Here is an 18,871-nt window from a genome sequence, read left to right on the forward strand (position 1 = left end):
ATCTATGATAGTATTTTCCACCCTGTATTGAACCACAATTTTGGTCTACCCATAGGTTAAAGCTATCAAAAATTGGAAAACTCTGTGTAGGTAATTTACTCCACATTTTGACTTTGCCTGTTTCTGTTCACTCTCTTAATCCCTTGGGTAGTTTTTGCTTGTTTAATTCTTTTTTGTATTTTGTCTAGAGTTTATAGTTTTTATCTGTGGAAAGGTCAGTCTGTTCAGTTCAGTTCAGTCGCTCAGTCGTGTCCAACTCTTTGTGACCCCACGAACCACAGCATACCAGGCCTCCCTGTCCATCACCAACTCCTGGAGTCCACCCAAACCCATGTCCATCGAGTTGGTGATGCCATCCAACCATCTCATCCTCTATCATCCCGTTCTCCTCCTGCCTTCAATCTTTCCCAGCATCAGGGTCATTTCAAATGAGTCAGCTCTTCGCATCAGGTAGCCACAGTATTGGAGTTTCAGCTTCAACATCAGTCCTTCCAATGAACACCCAGGACTGATCTCCTTTAGGATGGGCTGGTTGGATTTCCTTGGAGTCCAAGGGACTCTCGAGAGTCTTCTCCAACACCACAGTTCTAAAGCATCAATTCTTCGGTGCTCAGCTTTCTTTACGGTCCAACGCTCACATCCATACATGACCACTGGAAAAACCATAGCCTTGACTAGATGGATCTTTGTTGACAAAGAATGTCTCTGTTTTTTAATATGCTGTCTAGGTTGGTCATAACTTTCCTTCCAATTAGTAAGCATCTTTTACTTTCATTTAATTTAATTTATGGTCAGTCTGTTAGGAGCTTACTATTCCTCCATACTAGAAGTGGAACTCTTTAAATCAAAATAATTAAAAAACTAAGTTTTTAGATAGAAATAGCTAATTATAAGATTTATACATACTTGATCTTTCCAAGGATTATGCATTTTAGCAAATGTTTCAGGAGAACTATCTCTCTACTTGTCATAAGCTACCATTTTAATTTTAGTATGTCAAGATACTTTATTCTGATTTAAGCTGATGGCACAAACCTATAGATCCAAATCAGTGCTATTCAGATTGCTGTCCACCAACCAGTGCCTGTATATGAAGGTTTTTGCTGCCTGTCCACAATGAGGACAGAACTGGGAATATGTGTTTAGAACCTTTCATGCAACTTTTATGGAGTAACTTTTAAGCTCATTAAATATAAGAAAAAAACCTGGATTGTATTTTACATGCCTTTGGCTATTCTTAAATTTCATTTTTCTAGTAATTAATTTTTCTTATATTTTAATGAATATAGTTCATATTTATTATAATTTTTCTCATATTTTACAAGTAATGAATTTTTCTTATATTTCTTATATTTACACCATTGTTGGTGATGGCTTGGAAATTGAAAGCAAAACACAGGTGATTCTCACAGGTAATTTGAAAAACACTGGCCTAAATTTCAAATAAGTAAATAACTTTTGGGACGGTCTCAAGGTAACCGTTTAATAGGAGAGATGAGCCTAGACTGTTATTTGATTATAGTGATGGTTCCTGAATGAACCTGAGATAGGCTAAAATGTTGTTTTAAAAGATGATGAAACTGAGGTGTAGAAAGTCCTAATCAAGTTGATTTTTGAGGGGGGTTATATGACACAGTAATTAACATGTCAGAAAAAAATCAGTGCTAATGTAACTTTCAGCTGAGCTGAAAGTATTCTTTGTTGCTCACTCTGAGAAGTTACTATATTACTATTTAAGTTAAAAGTAAAGCAGTAAGTTCATAGGAACAACAAATAATAGCAATATACCCATTTACTGACCCTGCTGTGCAACCGACTGTGTACAGGAAAACAAGCTATTACATGGGTATTTTTATTCCTATTTTAGAAATGAGAAAACTGAGTCTAGGCAAAGCACCTTAATCAAAATTATAGAGCAAATAAGTGACAGAATCGGGGGCTTCCCTCATAGCTCAGATGGTAAAGAATCTGCCTGCAATGTAGGAGACCTTGGTTCAATTCCTGGGTTGGGACGATCCCCTGGAGAAGGAAATGGCCACCCACTCCAGTATTCTTGCCTGCAGAATTCTATGGACAGAGGAGCCTGGAGGGCTACAGTCCACGGGGTCGCAAGGTTGGACAGGACTTAGCGAATAAACCAGCAGCACAACCACCAAGTGACAGAATCAGGATTCCAATTCAAATTTGTCTGGTTCCAAAGTCTCTACACTTAACATTATTGTTCTTTATTAATCACTAAATAGACCGCAATACAAATTGCGGCATTATTACATAGATGGTTTCAAGTGCTCTACTAACATAGTGCTAAAAATGAGCCAAAAAAAGTCCATCAAGTCAAAGCTATGGTTTTTCCAGTAGTCATGTATGGATGTGAGAGGTGGACTATAAAGAAAACTGAGCACTAATGATGCTTTTGAATTATGGTGTTGGAAAAGACTCTTGAGAATCCCTTGGACTGCAAGGAGATCCAACCAGTCCATCCTAAAGGAAATCAGTTCTGAATATTCATTGGAATATTCAGATGCTGATGCTGAAGCTGAAACTCCAATAGTTTGGCTACCTGATGCGAAGAACTGACTCATTTGAAAAGACCCTGATGCTGGGAAAGATTGAGGGCAGGAGGAGAAGGGGACGACAGAGGATGAGATGGTTGGATGGCATCACCGACTCAGTGGACATTAGTTTGAGCAGCTCCGGGAACTGGTGATAGACAGGGAAGCCTGGTGTGCTGCAGCCCATGGGGTCGCAAAGAGTTGGACACAACTGAGTGACTGAACTGAACTGAAAAAATGAACTGAGTAGTAGAAAGTACAAGGGTCTCCCGTCCAAGGATTTTACCAAATTTAGATTGGAAAATCCATGTCAGGATACCAGGTGACAGTGAGCCAACAATTTGGATGACAGGTAGGGATGGAAAAGCATTAGCAAGTTTTTTTTTCCTAATGAATCATTGTAGATGTTTATTCTTGTTTCTGACTACCTGTTCTCTTTGCCTATCAGAGGAGTACAGTTAAGCTCTCTTTACAGATTATAGAAATAAAAAACATTAGTTGCCATCCAGTCCCTGCCAAGCTAGAGAATGGAACAGAAAGGCCAAGTCTTTTTGCTTCAATACATATTCATTCATTGTAATAAGTACAACAGTAGAAAATTTTATTTTCTTGGGCTCCAAAATCACTGTGGATGGTGACGACAGCCATGAAATGAAAAGACATTTGCTCCTTGGAAGAAAAGCTATGCCAAACCTAGACAGTGTATTAAAAAGCAGAGACACCACTTTGCCAACAAAGGTCCATATAGTCAAAGCTATGGTTTTTCCAGTAGTCATGTACTGATGTGAGAGGTGGATCAAAAAGGCTGAGCACTGAAAAACTGATGTTTTCCAATTGTGGTGCTGGAGAAGACACTTGAGAATCCCTTGGACAGCAAGGAGATCAGTCAATCCTAAAGGAAATCAACCCTGAATTTTCATTGCAAGAACAGTCGCTGAAGTTGAAGCTCCAATACTTTGGCCACCTGATGTGAAGAGCCAACTCAATAGAAAAGACCCTGATGCTGGGAAATATTGAGGGCAAGAGGAGGAGGTGGCAGAGGATGAGATGGTTAGATAGCATCACCGACTCACTAGACATGAATTTGACATAGTGATGGACAGAGAAGCCTGGCAAGCTGCAGACCATGGGGTCGCAGCTTGGACTGGACTTAGTGTCGGAGTCGGACAGGACTTGGTGACTGAACAACAATGAACTATAGCTTATACGGAACACAACTAGGTTAGCTGCTCTTCTGAGGAATGTACCTGTAAGTTAATATTTCACTGCTTCTATACCTTGAGACTTTCTTAAAGACATCAGTTATTGTCAGTGTAAATTACATCTAGTTTAAATCAACATAATTCTATTTATCCTAGCAAAGAAGCTTTTTTTAAACTACTCATTGTCTTGATTTCTTTCACAGAAATAATCTTTGCATATTTTTATACCACATACATGAGGTGACTGTGATTCAGTCTCAACCAGAGAAATTCCTTTATGATATCCTTTCTATGGCCTTCCTTTGTCCTCTGTAATAGAAAATTACCAGCAGAAGCACTTCCCCTTCACCCAGTTCCTGTTCTCTTATCACAGATTATCCCTTTACACTCCCTTCCTGCCTTGTTGGGGAATTTGAGAGGGCAGGGAAAGACTGCTAAACCGTTGCCTTCTATCCAATATCCACTGCATCCAATTGTATACATATCTAATCTTTTGCACATTTAACAGTTCCCTCAACAATGGATTAATGCCAAAGTGATTTTTCCCCTTCATACACTTCAAGACCACACAGAGTTTAATCCAAGTTACAGCAGGACTGATAGTTTCAGCTTTTTTTTTTTTTTTGTAGTGCCCTTTCTATAATGCTGGGCCGGGGGTGCAAGGGAAACAGAATGATGAGCAGTCATTTTTTTCTCTACCTGGTTTATACTTTCCATACTGCTGCTGCTGCTGCTAAGTCGCTTCAGTCGTGTCCGACTCTGTGCGACCCCAGAGACGGCAGCCCACCAGGCTCCCCCGTCCCTGGGATTCTCCAGGCAAGAATACTAGAGTGGGTTGCCGTTTCCTTCTGCAATGCGTGAAAGTGAAAAGTGATGGTGAAGTCGCTCAGTCGTGTCCGACTCTGTGTGACCCCATAGACGGCAGCCCACCAGGCTCCCCGGCCCCCGGGATTCTCCAGGCAAGAACACTGGAGTGGGTTGCCATTTCCTTCTCCAGACTTTCCATACTACTCTTACCATACCAATCGCTTCTTCCTTCTCAACCTCCTCCTCTCCTGTAGCTATCATGTTTGAAACTGTGTTAAAAACTCCTTATACACACCAGTCCATTTCATCCTAACCACCCTTATGGACAGGGTAGTAATACTACTTACATATGAGGGCTTTCTATGTATGAAGCATTGTTTTAAGTGTTTAACATGTATTAACTCATCTAGTCTGTGAAGCTGGTTTTCCTGTTTTACAGATTAAAAAGTTAATGTTCCATGCCTTGGATTACACTGCAAATAACTGAGAGAGGCAGGATTTGAATCCACTATGATTTAATGAGCAATTACTTAATCATTTTCAGCTCTTGACCTGATGAGTATTTCGCCATCTCACCTCTCACAGCCTCATCCTTTACGCGAACCTGTGTTCACGTCCTCCCTTCCTCATCCCCCACGTCCCTCTGCCTCTCATCCTACGGTTTGCCCACATCTTTTATTATTCTGTCCTCCCCCGACCCCCCCATTCCCGTCACAATCGTCCCCGTCCTTAAGGTCCTTGTCTTCAGACCCTCGTCCGTAGTACTCGCTGCTTCCTTTATTATTTTTAAGACGGCCCCTCCTCCTGCAGCCCCGGCTCCCGCTGGCCTCAGAGGAGCCTCGGCCCTCAGGCGCCGTCACACGCTCCCCGGCCCCCGGCGGCCGCGCGGGTTGGCGGCCTGCGAGGCGCGCCAGGGCGGGCGCCCCGGCGGCGCCGCGGGCTCCTCCGGCTCCCGGCAGCGCCCGCGCGCGGTGCAGGCTGGGGGAACATGGCCGCTTCCGGTCTCCCTGCCGGGCCGGCGCGGGCCTGAGCGCGGACCCAGCCTGTCGCACCCCACCCTCCGCTCCTCCCGCCGGGCAGCTGCGGAGGTCGCCGCAGGCTTTTCCTCCGGCTGCCCCCGCGCCGCGCCATGGAGAAGAGCTCGAGTTGCGAGAGCCTTGGCTCCCAGCCAGCAGTAGCACGGCCGCCCAGCGTGGACTCCCTGTCCAGGTAACCGGGGCCCGCCGAGCGTCCGAGGGGGATGAAGAGGGGCCCGGGACCCGCTGGACGGTGCCCCACCTCGCGGGCTCCGGACTGGGAAGCTGCGCCGGAATTCCTTCCCTCTGGCTGGGAACCTCTTCTTCCTTCCTCTCTGCGGGTTAGAGGCTGGGAAAGAGGAGGTTAAAACTCTGCGGTTCTTCATCGGCCTTACCTTTTGTATTCTGGTGTTTTTATCTGCGGTCGAGAACGCCTCAGTCCACTACATCCTCTAATCTCTCATTTCCCTCTTAATTCATTTTTTGGACAGCCCTTCCCCGACTCTATCCCCTCCCCCCATCTCCTCCCTGCCTCTCTCTCTTGACGACTCTTTTCTGAGACCCTTCTCCAGTCTTTTTTCCATCCGTCTTTCAGTCTTCGGTTTCTGGGTTCTTGCCCACCCTTTCCACTCTTTCCCCTACTTCAACTCACTTCTTTTACGGTTTCCTTGCATTCTCATCTTCCTCCCTCCCCCCAACTTTGCTTTAAAATGTAGGTAAGAGTACCCACACCGTGAATCTTCCAGCTGAACGTTATTATTCCCGAGTAATGAGTGGTAGTTTCCGTCCTTCGTGGGCTACCTACCGGTTCTCCAGGTTTCCATCTTGTATCAGCTGGGGTTCCCCCCGCCCCCGGAATTTTGAGGATGATTTTACTATGCAGCTTTTCACAGAGCTGTCGTGAATGTTAACTTGACGTGTTTCAAAGGCAGTTTTTTCCTTTTGTTTCAAAATAGTAATTTAAATTTTATTAAGAAATAATGGAAGACCTGTATTGTTATACTGCTACACTGAAATTAGGTTCTTTTTCTTTGAAAAAGTCTAGTTGTTATTAGTTATTAGATACTAAGCCGCTGTAAACTAGCACATGTTTCTTTTTTTTCCCCATGAATAAATTGGAGTTGCTCTCTTAATTCGTTTTGGACTGTGCTGAATATGGGTGATACTGCCGTTCTTTTTCCTGTTGCTGTTCAGGACCTCATTGGGAAGTCAGTCATTACCTGATCCCACCTTTCTTTATTAGATTCTCTTCCTAAATGTGTTCATAGCAACCTGCTCACCCTTTTTACAGTGTTTTTAACAAACACAGTGTTGGTTTAATTGTCTTCTCTACTAGACTATAAGCTACTTGAGGACAAGGATCATATCTTATTGGTTTTCATATCACCATCGTTTAACAGAGACCCTGCCTGTCAGAGGTGCTTAATAAATTTTTTTTTTTTTGAATTTGTAGATTGAATTATGCTGGAGAGTGATTTTGCATTTGATTATGTACCAGTAGTGTGAGTTTGTTTCAGGTGCTCTTTAGGTTTATTGCTCTGAAATTTAGGTCTTCCCTGGTGGCTCGGAAGGTAAAGAATCTGCCTGCAATGAAATTTAGAAGCCTGGGGGATTTACACTCAGCTGTAAAATCATTCAGAAAACAGATTGGAAAATTACAATTTTATGGGAAAGTTACAAATGGCAACTATGGCTCAGGATAGATAGACTGTAAAGAAAACAAATGAGACAACTGAAATAATCTCATCCAAGGGAGGATTTGGAACCACAGGAGGCAGCATAGTCTTGTTAGAAAGAAAGTACTGGATGTCAGGAGGCTCAGGCTCTGTAGTTCTAGGCTCAGTTTGTCATTTGGCCTGTCTCATTTAACCTCTCCAGTCTGCAATTTTCTCATCTTTTGAAATAAGGCAGGGGGAAGGGAGAGTTGATCTAGAGCGTCTGTAAGGTCCCTTTAAGCTTTAAAAATTTGTCAGTTCTGTATCTTAATGATAATAACCTTTGTTTTGAATTTTTGAAATTACACTAAATGTTTATATCACATAACTAGGTTAGTTTTGCCAGTTAAGCACATTTATTTACTAAAAGAAGAAGCCCAACAACTTCAAAGTTTATATGTATATATTTTAACTTCTTAATGAAACATTAGGTTACATTTGAATATGGGAAAGTTAAGAATTCCTTGAATTTTGACTGGAGTTCGTTGGCTTCATCCTCTCCAGACAAAATTATAAGTCTGGCTCTACTTTCACAGGAAAATGCCAGTTTTCATTCCTGTTCTCTGGGAAAGTAGAAAAATAACGTTTATTGATTGTCTATAGAATTCATCCTGCTAAATTCTTTCATATCTTATTTTGTGAATCATTACACCTATTTGTGGCACTCTCTAATCAACATTATAGGATAGCTGGATTGTAGACACTTGTTAGAAAGCTTAATTTTAAATTTAATTTAAAGGAAACATTTTAAATCCCCCCCCCAAAAAAATTTAATTTAGGGTAACAGTCAATCACAGGTGATTCTAATACAGAGGGAGGGTGGACAACTATGGTTACAACAGCAATGTTAGGTAACTACCCAGATTAAGTTTATTACTGTTATTATCCTATGATTAAGTGAAATATTGGTGTTTGAACTGTATTCTCTCAGTCTTTTGCAGAAATCTCATTCTTAAATTGTAGTTCTACTTTCATTTTATACAAGTAGAAAATTCTCGTTTTCTTATTTTCAGTTAGGAAAATTGCCTTGTGAAATTACTTTGATATCTCCTGCAAAATAATAGTTAATAATTCTACTCAGTGTATTACAGATTGTGATTTGCACACTAGATTACCAAATTTCTGCTGAGTTTAGTTTCAAGGAAACCTTTGCTTATGTTTTCTATTTGTTTCAAAATGGAAATTATGTAGCTGCATCTTCAATTTGGCAAAAAGTCTTCAGTCAAATTTATAACTGAAGTTGGAAATATATTCATCTTTAATTCCTTCAAATACTCCTACTATTAGATGGAGCCAGCTTAAATATTATGTTTAAATGTGTTAGTTTGTAAAATGTTTTATACTCTTCTGGGAAGTAGGAAAAATATAAATCTGTAAAATAGTACCATAACCCCTGTGGTTGCCTATTGTTTTTTGGAAGATGACACACTCCATTTAGGTTGAGTGATTGGCTCTTGCGGGATCTGTGGTTCACACTAAACATATGTTGAGTTTTAATATCTATATATCCACAGTCTATGTATATCTATAAATTTGTAGTCAGCTCAGAATTGCTGTTGCTTCTAGCTTTGCCTTGTAGGCCATGATAAGCCTGGTATCTTTGTTCACTGAAGAGCAATTTCATTCTTAATATGATATTCAGATAGTAGTTTCTATCAGCTACAGCTGATTAGCCATTATGTCATCTTGCATGCTTAAGCTAATTTTCTTTGGTGAGTCCTGCTTGGTATTGCTTACTTGAGTGAACTCTTCAGCAGCTCTTGTATATCCTGCTGTTGTCCATTCATCACACATGTCCTGCCCCACCGAGAGAGAGAGTTGTGAAAAAATTCATTTCAGCACACTGATTTTCTGACTGTATTCCAGATGGCCTTGCTCTGATTTTTGTGGTCAAACTACTGATAAAACAATACTGTGGGCTGGATACGGTAGCTAGGGTAGACCTGAGCTTCAGAACTGTAGAAGTTACACAGCAGAATTTAACACTGTATTGATAATCATCTGGCTTCTTAGTCTGTTTTTTTTCCATCTTTCAGTTTGTACACTGTTAGAGTATGTACTGCTTAAGTGGGTTTCTTTGATTATTTTTTACTGTGCACAATTCATGCTAATAAATCTAGTGCCAGAGAGGCACCCAGTAGATGATTGAATAAAGAAATGTTGACTGAATGTTCAACACTTGTCTTATTTGTTGTTTCTACTCAAAGAATTAAAAGGTTTTCCAAAGTGAAATGTGGCCTGTAAAGTCACAAGTTCAGGTTCAAGCTGACGGGTGCCCTTGTGTGAAGCCTCTTGACACCCTGGGCGTTTTTATTGTCCGCATTATCTTTTCTGTGCCCACTCCTCTGTCTTCACAACATAGTTTCCTTAGCCTACTGGATTTTCCATCTGTCTTGACTACTTTGGTCTCTTTCTCTCAAATTTAGTTTGTCAGTTATTTAATCTGTATTTCTTTCATCTGATATATCCTCATTTTCTGATTTCTCTGGGCACCATTTGTTTGTCTTAGATTATTTTTGGTTATCAGTTGATTTCTAGCGTATAAATTCATTAGCATTTATGAACATCTTATATTTACATTTAACTTAGATTAAAACAATCAAAGAGGAGGTGCACATAATATAATCAAAAAAGTAGCTCCAGCTAATTACATTTTTGAATTGCATGTCTTCCTTAAAATTATCATCATTTGAAAACAGCAGATCGTGGATTTCTGTTTCTATGAATTTTGATGATACTTATAGCCTGAAGGGGCTTCCTTGGTGGCTCAGCGGTAAATATTCTGCTGGCAATGCAGGAGCCGCAGGAGACGCAGGTTCAATGTCTGGGTCAGGAAGATCCCCTGGAGGAGGGCATAGCAACCCACGCCAGTGTTCTTGCCTGGAGAATCCCATGGACAGAGCTGCCTGGCCAGCTACGGCGCTTAGGGTTGCCAAAAGTCGGATACAAGTCAAGCCACTTAGCATGCTTGTACACACACACACACACACACACACACACAGCCCAAAGAGGTAGGAGTTTTTAGGAGTTCTAAACTACATTTCACTGGAGGGTCTCATTCCTGGTTTCAGCCCCAAGGTCACTTAGAAGTGAGGCCAGTAGGAAGTATCCTTTCAGGTTGTTTTTTTCAGTAGTGGTGATGGATTTGTATCCAATGACACATTCTTACCAGTTCTCCTTTTGACTCTTGGCATGACTTCTGAGGCAGCTGGCTGGGTTAGTGGACTATAGCTACAGAATAAAGTGAAGCTAATACATTGTATCTCCAACCTTGGCCTTATTATTAACACCTTGCATCAGACATTGAACATTTGACAGCCTAAAAATTACTTATTTTGAGTTTCATTATAACAGGACCCTAAAAGAACCTTAAAGTTCTATTAGATAAGATCCAATATTATTGTGAACTAATCAGTACTTGTGTATATTTTTCTGGAAGAACATGTAAAGAGCTTACTTATTGATCACAGTGTTCGGGTTAATACTAAAGTTGAAACTGGGTCCTGTGTATGATTTTTACCTGCTTACTCTGTCATCATCAGTCTTCTATTTATTAATAGAAGCTCAGTAGTTCTAAGACAGTAACATCAGCATCCCTTAGGAATTTGTTCAAATACAGGTTTCCTGGCCCTGCCTCAGCTGTAGCTGAATCCAAAGCTTTGGGGGTAGAGACCAGTGTTTGTATTTTATCAGGACAGCCAGGTGATCCTGATGCATGCTGAAGATTGAGAACCACTGTTTTGAGTCTTTTACTAATGGTTGCTTAGTAACTCCAAGCATATTACTTGAGAGCACTTTTGTAAAAATATTCACTGAAATAATGAAAGGTAAAAGTCCATCTCTTGTGGATTTATTATATTTGGCTTTTAGGAAATTTCCTGAGAGCTTTTCTTTCTTAGCCACAAAAAAGAACACCAAAACAAGAATGTATGTTTTGGGGCTTATGAAAATAGGTCCTTGGTGAGATACATTAGTGGTAACATACAATTTTTAAAACTATTAAAAAGAATTCCAGAAGGCTATCACCTGAACCAATAAAAGATTATGTCCAAGGGAAGGAAATAACCCAGATACAGATGTTCAGAAAGCAGTGAGTTTATTTTGGAAAGCTTCCAGTTAATGCTATTGTATTCAAACTCACCAGGGACAAAGGTTGCGTGTGATTCAGGAAATTCTCCAGATTAGTATAGAGTATTTTCTTTCTAAAGGAAGTTAGTTTTGAGTTGGTAAAGCACTTGCAATGTCTTGGCCTACTCTATGATTTAGTTAAATCAATGGATAGGATTAAAGCTATTGAGAGGTGAGAGTCATGCATAGGGAGTGATAAGCTTGCTTTACACAGGAAGTCAGGTTAAAAATGGAACTATATAAAATGAAAAGATTGATACAAGGTGGTTATTTAATTAAAGGGACAGGGAAGATGCCCTTTTAATGAAAATAATAACCTCAGTAACCTCAATTCCCTTTCCTGTACCTTTATTACACAGAACTAACTGTGGGTGTCCCTCTTAATGTGTTTCTATATATGTACCAACGTTGTCATCACTATAGACCACTTATGAGCAAGTTTTCTAATTCTTCTCCTGGCAAGTACCTTAGTACTGTGGCAGTAATTGCTGATGAATTTTCCTTCTTTAAAAGACTTCACTGGATGAGATTAACTCTTGGGCTGTTTAAGTAATTCTTAGTCTAGGTTAAATAAGGGCAGATGCTATATAATAAAAATTTTAAAATGTTTCAACCTATACACTTCAAAAAACCTAAATACGCTTATTGGAAAACTCTTCTTTCTTCTTCATTTTTTTTTTTTTTTTAAAGTTTAGGTTTAGCAGAGTATAACAGAAAATCCAAAGTAAAACTTGTCATAAAACAAAGATAATTTTGTGTTATTTTTGCCCCACATAAAACCCAGGAATAGTTAATACAGATCTGATACAATGGATATAAAGTATCCAGGACACAGACTCTTTCTAATTTACTGTATCTTACATTCCAGTGTTACCATGAGATCCAGAATTACTGTTGCAGTTCTTTAACCACTGATCTTCATGAGTCAAAAAGGAGGACAGGAAGAAGAAAGGCATGTTGCCTGTATTTAAAGGGTACATTTTTTGAAGTCACATACCACCTTTTAAGTTTACATCCAGTTGGCCAGATGTCCCATGCCATACCTAGCCACAGTGGAGGCTAGATTATGCAGTCTCTTCTGGGAGGCCTTATTCTAAACTAAAAATTGGAAATGTGTGTCTAAGGAATAGGAGAGAATAGGTATTGAAGACAGGCAGTAGCTTCTCCCATATATACAGATAAATCATCTTAAAGCAAGGGAAATATTTTTCAGTTGAAGTGTACAACACTTACTTATGCCAGAGACATTCTTAGATTTGCCTGCAGTGATCACAGTGGAAAAGGTCTGGAAAGAGAGAGATTATATGTTGTAGCAAACCAAAAGTGAGAACTGTGTCTTGGAGCCCTCTAAACTTTTGAGTTTTTAAGCTTTTTACTTTTTTGTGTGTGTATTATCTTAGGCTAGATTTTTATAATCTTATTCTAGGACCATACAGTGAAAAGGATGCATTTATTTATTCCCGTGGCGCTAAGTGAAAAGCGAATAGAAATCAAATGAAGAGTGACCAGCTGTGCTATTTCACTTGAGAAGCTCAAGGAATTGTTGGGTAAAGTAGTGGTGGTCTGAAGACTGTGGCCTACACTGCTTATTCCTCTGCACTTTGGCATTCATTTTGAGGCCATGTATCCATGTGTTTTATATCCTCCCAGAGTGCTGCATCAGGTTATACTGAGGTATTTTCTCTCATTTCAGTTGAGAAGGTTTGGTCTTCATAAGGAAAGGAAAGCAGGCTCTTCAGGGCCATGTTAATTTATGAATGCTTTTGCCAATATCTTGTGTTTATTTTTGTATCTTTAATCTAAAAGTTCTATGCGTTTTTGTTACCAAACTTAAATATTAATATTTTAAGCATGTAATGTCAAACATAAGGAGTTTAATCATTGGGGATTAATGGAGGAGGGTAGAGGAGTCTCTTCTGGGAGACTCCTGTGATTCATTGTGCTCAAGGGATTTGATAGACATGAGTAACAGACATATCCATCTTCTTTCTAACAGCATTGGCAATACTGAAACTAGCAAGTGGGTAGTTGCTCAAGTAAGACTTTGTTAGGAAGTTGTGTGTTAGCCAAAGGTGTAATAACTTTGACTCATGATGGGCTAGTATCATGAGCCTTAATTTTCTTGAATTGAGCCAGGACACCCGGCAAAGGTCAAGAATAAAATTTTACGTAATATAAATGTCCTCTGTTACTGCTACTGGATAATATTCTTCTGTTACAACCAAAAGCAGTACCTAAAAATATGAACACCTGAGATAAACTTTGCTTTTCAAGTGAAAGTTATCCTAGTAAACAATAGTAGTAATATCAATAGTCACAATAATATTGTAAATAAAAGCACTTAATGTTTATTGAGTGCTTACTGTGTGTGCTTGGTATAGTGCTAAAATTCCTTATATGCGTTTTCCCCTATAATCCTCCTAATTGTATGAAAGAAGCAGTATTATTATTCACATTTTACAGATGAGAAAACTGCAGATTAGGGAGAGCATTTTGACATTTGGACCCAAGTTCTGTTTAACTTCAGGGGCTCAGTACCTAAATGAACTCATCATGCCTGGCGATCTGGTGCCCCAGCTCCAGGGCAGAACTTGTTCGGCAGTGAGAGGGCAGTCCCAGGCAGGTCAGGTGGGTGTCTTGACGGGGAAGTGAGTTTCCTTGACCAGTTGCACTTTGTGCTGAGCAGAAGGATGAGGTGCACAGTATATTAAGTTCAGAATTTCGATCTTTGGAGAGAATTTTCTCTAGTTTTGAATGTTTTTTTCTTCCAACGGAAAATAGGATAATTTTTTTTCTTTGCCTGAATAGTAAGAGGATAGTATCACTTTCAGTTAGAAGAACAGGCTTACATTTTGAATATCAGATAAATTAATAAAGGGTAAACATGCTGCCAAAACCTCTTTCTTCCCGTCCCTCCCCTTTAGGCTTTACAGAGTATGTTAGACTATTTTACTGTAGGATTCCTTAAATATCCGAATTCCCTTAAGTTCCTTTGTGTTTGTTTACAGTTAATGTGTTAAGAGCCATTGACATTTGAAGATCATCAGAAGTGAAGATAAAACATCTCAAAAATTATAATGTAAGTGAATGGGAAAATGGAAGTAAAAAATGGACGAAAGTTAATATTGCCAACAATATTTCTGCAGTTCATATATTATCCCAAATGAAATTTATGTGTATGAGTAACCAATAACTTCAAACTTTAGTCCCAAATCCAAGTCCTAGTCCTTAAATTCTGTTCTCTTCTACCTGGGGAAAACAGTCACCAACTTTTAGTCATCAGTAATTTCCCATTAAAATTCTTTTGGCTTCCATGTACTATTTTTTGCTTTTTCCTTCTTCGACTTTGCACTTTGACAAGGGCTGATGTTGTATTTAAAATTGTATGTGTGTGGAGACTGAGGTCTTCACTTTCCAACCACTGATGTATGTTTTATGCAGTTTTAATTTTACTATTGTTCTGTATTTCTTAGGCAAAAATATGACCAGTAAGCTAGCTAGCCTCTCCCTTCCTTCCCTTCTGTCTTTACCCGCTCCCTTCCTTCCTTTCTTACTCTGTATAAATATTTGCTTAACATAGATAATGTCCTGCACATTGAGCTAGATCTAGAATTCCTGAATACGACCTTGGTGCTGAAATGAGTAATGTCATCTTTTTATACAGATAGGGCGTTAGAGATGAGCTAGTTAATTTCTCAAGTGTGCCTGAGGCCCACCTGCACATTTCAGTCACTTGTGGTACTTGATGAGCATTTAGTTTCCTAGGTTCTGAACCAGACATTCTGAATCCTGGGGAGTGGGCCCAGGAATCTCTCTTTAAAGTGAGAACCACTAATCCAGATATTTTTGGATTCTAGTACAACTGTGTAAGTTTGTAGTTGAGGGAATAGACCTAGAGAAGTTTAGTAACTTAACCCAAAGACACCATAAGTGTTTGAAGGCCAGGAATGGTTTGATGGTGTTTTTTCCAAAGTCACAGAGAAATATTTAGTGCCAGAAGTGAACTCCTGACTTCTGCTTCTAGACTTCAAGTCATGGCATGATTTTAGTTAGGTCAGACCGTTTGTGTGTGTGTGTGTGTGTGTGTGTGTGTGTGTGTGTGTATGTATGTAATCATAAGCAGTTCATCACTGTTCCTGAAAAAAATAACTGAAGAACATGAACTGTTTATTCATCTTCAGTCAGATGGATGACTGGTTCTGATTTTGAAATCATTGGGTGGGAAAAAGCCCCTGGTAGTCCAGTCCAGAAAGAGTAACCCCTCTCTCCCCCGCACCCATGGCACTATCTCTACTTGGTCTTTAAATTTTATGCTTCTGAAAAGGAAAGATCTGATTTCATTTTTGAATGATGGCAGCTAATAGTAGGTGCTTGATAAATAATATAAACAGGTTGCTGTTAAAAATCCCCCCGCCCCTTTGGATTCTATAAGATACTGTTAGGAGTGGTTTTATTTTCTTTGTACAAAGTTGATAGTTTATATACTAAGCCAGAGACCTTAAATAATTGAAGTCATTTGTATGTATGATACTCCATTGTTATAGTTCATATATATCATATAGTTCATATGTTCACAGTATTTCTGAGTATGAAAATATTCTAAAGTGTTTTCTGAACTATGTGTGAATTAATTTTAGTGTTGCATGTTGTATTATATATGGTATAATGATAATTACTGAATTTTAACCTTATGTTAGTAAATGTATTTATCCAATTTTCTTTGAAATATTCTTTAATTCTCAAATTAACTACAAAGTTTAACTATAAAATGCTGTTAACTCAATTTTCCAGAAATTTTTGAATATATTTTCACTGTAAGATTTTCAAAAAGGGACATTTAAAGTCACATACTCATTTCTAATAAGTTGTATTTTTGTAATTTAAAATTTTCTTCCCATTAAATACTTTTTTTACTCTTTTTGTAATCACAGACTTAAAATTGTACATATGGTAATTCTAAAAAGGAGTCTTATCTACTATGCAGTGCAGATCCTTCATTTTTTGTGTGTGTTGAGACACTGAAGTTAAGGGACTTGCCTAACAGTGAAATTTTTATAAATATTAAAATACACATGTGAGCAAACAATAATTTTGTATTTCTATAATGATATGTATGAAATGCTTTGAACACTGTAAAAGTATCACACAAATGTAATGTATTATGGTTACTGCTCTGGTGATAATATGTGCACTTAGTTTTCTTATGATTAGATTAAAAACATTTACTATTTAAAATCAGAAAGAAAAGTATGCAGATGCTTGTGACATGGTCTGTGCTCTTATTTCTTCTGTTCAGATTTTACTGTGTCTCCTTGAAGTACATGGTACTAGAATAGATACTTTGTGGGTTACCAGTGAAATTTCTCTTTCCCTGTGGTAGTCCAATCCACATTGTCACCTTATACAATTACACAAAATGCTCAGAATGATACTTCTATATTGCAAGACTTCTGTCAGCAGTTTTCTTTGGGGAAAAAAATGGTGAGTGAATGAATGTTCAGTATTGTTCCTCAGTGTAATCAAAGTAACTAATGGTAATGTTAACACATTTTGGTGTAGTTTATAGTTAGAAAAGTGTTTCACCTACGTTATCTCTTGTGAGGAGATTCTCATTGGACAGATGAGTAACTTGAGGCTCAGAGGAGTGAATGACTGTCCACTGTCCCTGCTTAGAAGAGATTGAACTAGAACTTGAACTCTGACTCTAAATGCATGCTGTTTCCCTGCCCTACATAAATCATTGTATGGATGTGTTCAAGTTTCATGGGGTATACATTTTGTTTTTAAAAATAAACTCTAAATATTGGAAAATTAATCATAGGTTTACCTTGTCCATCCAGTCCAATTATTTTCTTTGGAAGTCTGACTCACTTTTGCTACTCTTAAAATGCTTAGCAAGAGATGAAGGTTTATTTTGAATAAAAGGTATATTCTTAGCATGGCTACCATTGTGTGCTACATAGAATTATTTGAGTGTTTAAATGTTTAAAAGAGTAGTAATTATAGTCTTTAGAAGTATGTTGAACTATGTAAGCTAAAAATTTGTGCTATGTAATATATACAACCTAATGTAGTGAAAAGTCTTGGTACTTTCTTAGGGCTGAGTATTTTTAGTTTGGATTCTGCTTCTTAACTGTGAATTGGCTTGATTTCTCTGAGCCTGATTCCTTTATCTGGAAAAAGGGTAAAATGATACTTGCTGTCTTTATAGAATTGTTGTGAGACCTGAATATGATGATTTATCTTGATGACAGTAATTAAAAAAAAATAGCTAATGTTTATGTAGTGTGTACCATGTCATAGGCACTGTTTTAAGTATTTTATGTATAGTCATTGAATTCTTATAACAGTCCTGTGAAGTATGAGAATTATCACTATAGATGAGGAAACTGAAGCACAGAGAGTTTAGTAACTTCCTTGAGGTCACAACAGAGTGGTAGAATCATAATTTAGTACCAGACAGTCTAGTTCCAGAGTTGGTAATAAGTATGAAAGAGACTATGTATGAGAGCTCTTTGACATTTGTAAAGGGCTAAAGTATTATTACTTTAAAAGTATTTTAAAAGAGAGATGTTTTCCTCATCTTCATTATATAGCTAGAGGGGAAAAGGCAAAAACAAGCAAGAAAAAGCAACCAGCTTAATCTGGTAAATAATGAATAATATTCAAAATTAAGGGAGGATAAATCACTGAATGATGCCAGTACACTAGATTTTTAATTTAACCATTCCAGGCTAGGAAGAGAAAGAGACATTGAATGATCTTATTTTCCTACAAAATGTTTCAGTGACTGCAGAACAAAACAAAACACCTATGTCAACTTCACTTATATTACTGAAGTTTTTGCAGAAAACTTGTATCTCATGTTGATGGGGTTGTGACCAATTAATAGTAGTAATTTGTTTTTCTCTGATTTGGAAAAGCAAAAATGTCCGTCTAGATAACTTGCAGAATGGATGCGTGACTTCAGAGTTTTAATAATGAGTTATATTTGCATGATGGAATGAGAAAATTACATGCAAGGTCATTTATCAGTGTGTGAATTCCCCATGTATTTTCTGTACTTGTTCGGGTAAAAGTGTTGAGCAAGCATTTACAGAATAGGTCAACTCTCCTCTTTGCAGTGTTTCTGCCCTGATACTTCAATTTGGATGGAACTGTTTGTTTCTAAAAGGAAATGCAATATCTGTGTAGTGTGCTTTGAGCTCTAATAATCTTACCAGCTTTCCAGTAATCTTTCTCAGCTAAACTGATCTATGCGTAGCTTTCCCTCTCTAGGCTTTGTATGAAGCCATGTGAGTTTTAATTTCTACTCTCATCAGAGTTTGAATAAGGATTTTTGAAGGGGTTCTGAGAAACTCTTTAAAAAGGAGTTGTTGAGGGTGTTGGAACTTATGGTCCCTCCTGCTCTCCAGTTCTTACCGCATCCCCCATGGGCACATTCCTTTTGG

General features: G+C 38.5%; 1 protein-coding gene across 13 annotated transcripts in view; it reads left to right on the plus strand.

The window, feature by feature from the left end:
* The first annotated feature begins 5,502 nt into the window (after positions 1–5,502).
* The window catches only part of MTMR2 (myotubularin related protein 2), a 118,072-nt gene continuing 104,703 nt past the window's right edge, over positions 5,503–18,871 (plus strand). For 3 of the 13 annotated variants that reach the window (XM_055547723.1, XM_055547732.1, XM_055547731.1), the window contains exons 1-2: positions 5,504–5,770; positions 14,429–14,499. Coding sequence is in view for 2 of the 13 variants with exons in the window: in XM_055547722.1 (XP_055403697.1) it covers positions 5,691–5,770 (80 nt within the window). In the remaining 11 variants the exon portion in view is untranslated. Of the gene's footprint in view, positions 5,771–5,944; positions 6,290–6,970; positions 6,996–8,118; positions 8,144–12,288; positions 12,395–12,846; positions 12,968–14,428; positions 14,500–18,871 lie in introns of those variants that run through there. The other 10 variants (XM_055547729.1, XM_055547733.1, XR_008702770.1 and 7 more) reach the window with 8 other exon arrangements.

The sequence above is a fragment of the Bubalus kerabau genome, chromosome 15, assembly GCF_029407905.1.
Source record: "Bubalus kerabau isolate K-KA32 ecotype Philippines breed swamp buffalo chromosome 15, PCC_UOA_SB_1v2, whole genome shotgun sequence".
Taxonomy (NCBI): domain Eukaryota; kingdom Metazoa; phylum Chordata; class Mammalia; order Artiodactyla; family Bovidae; genus Bubalus; species Bubalus kerabau.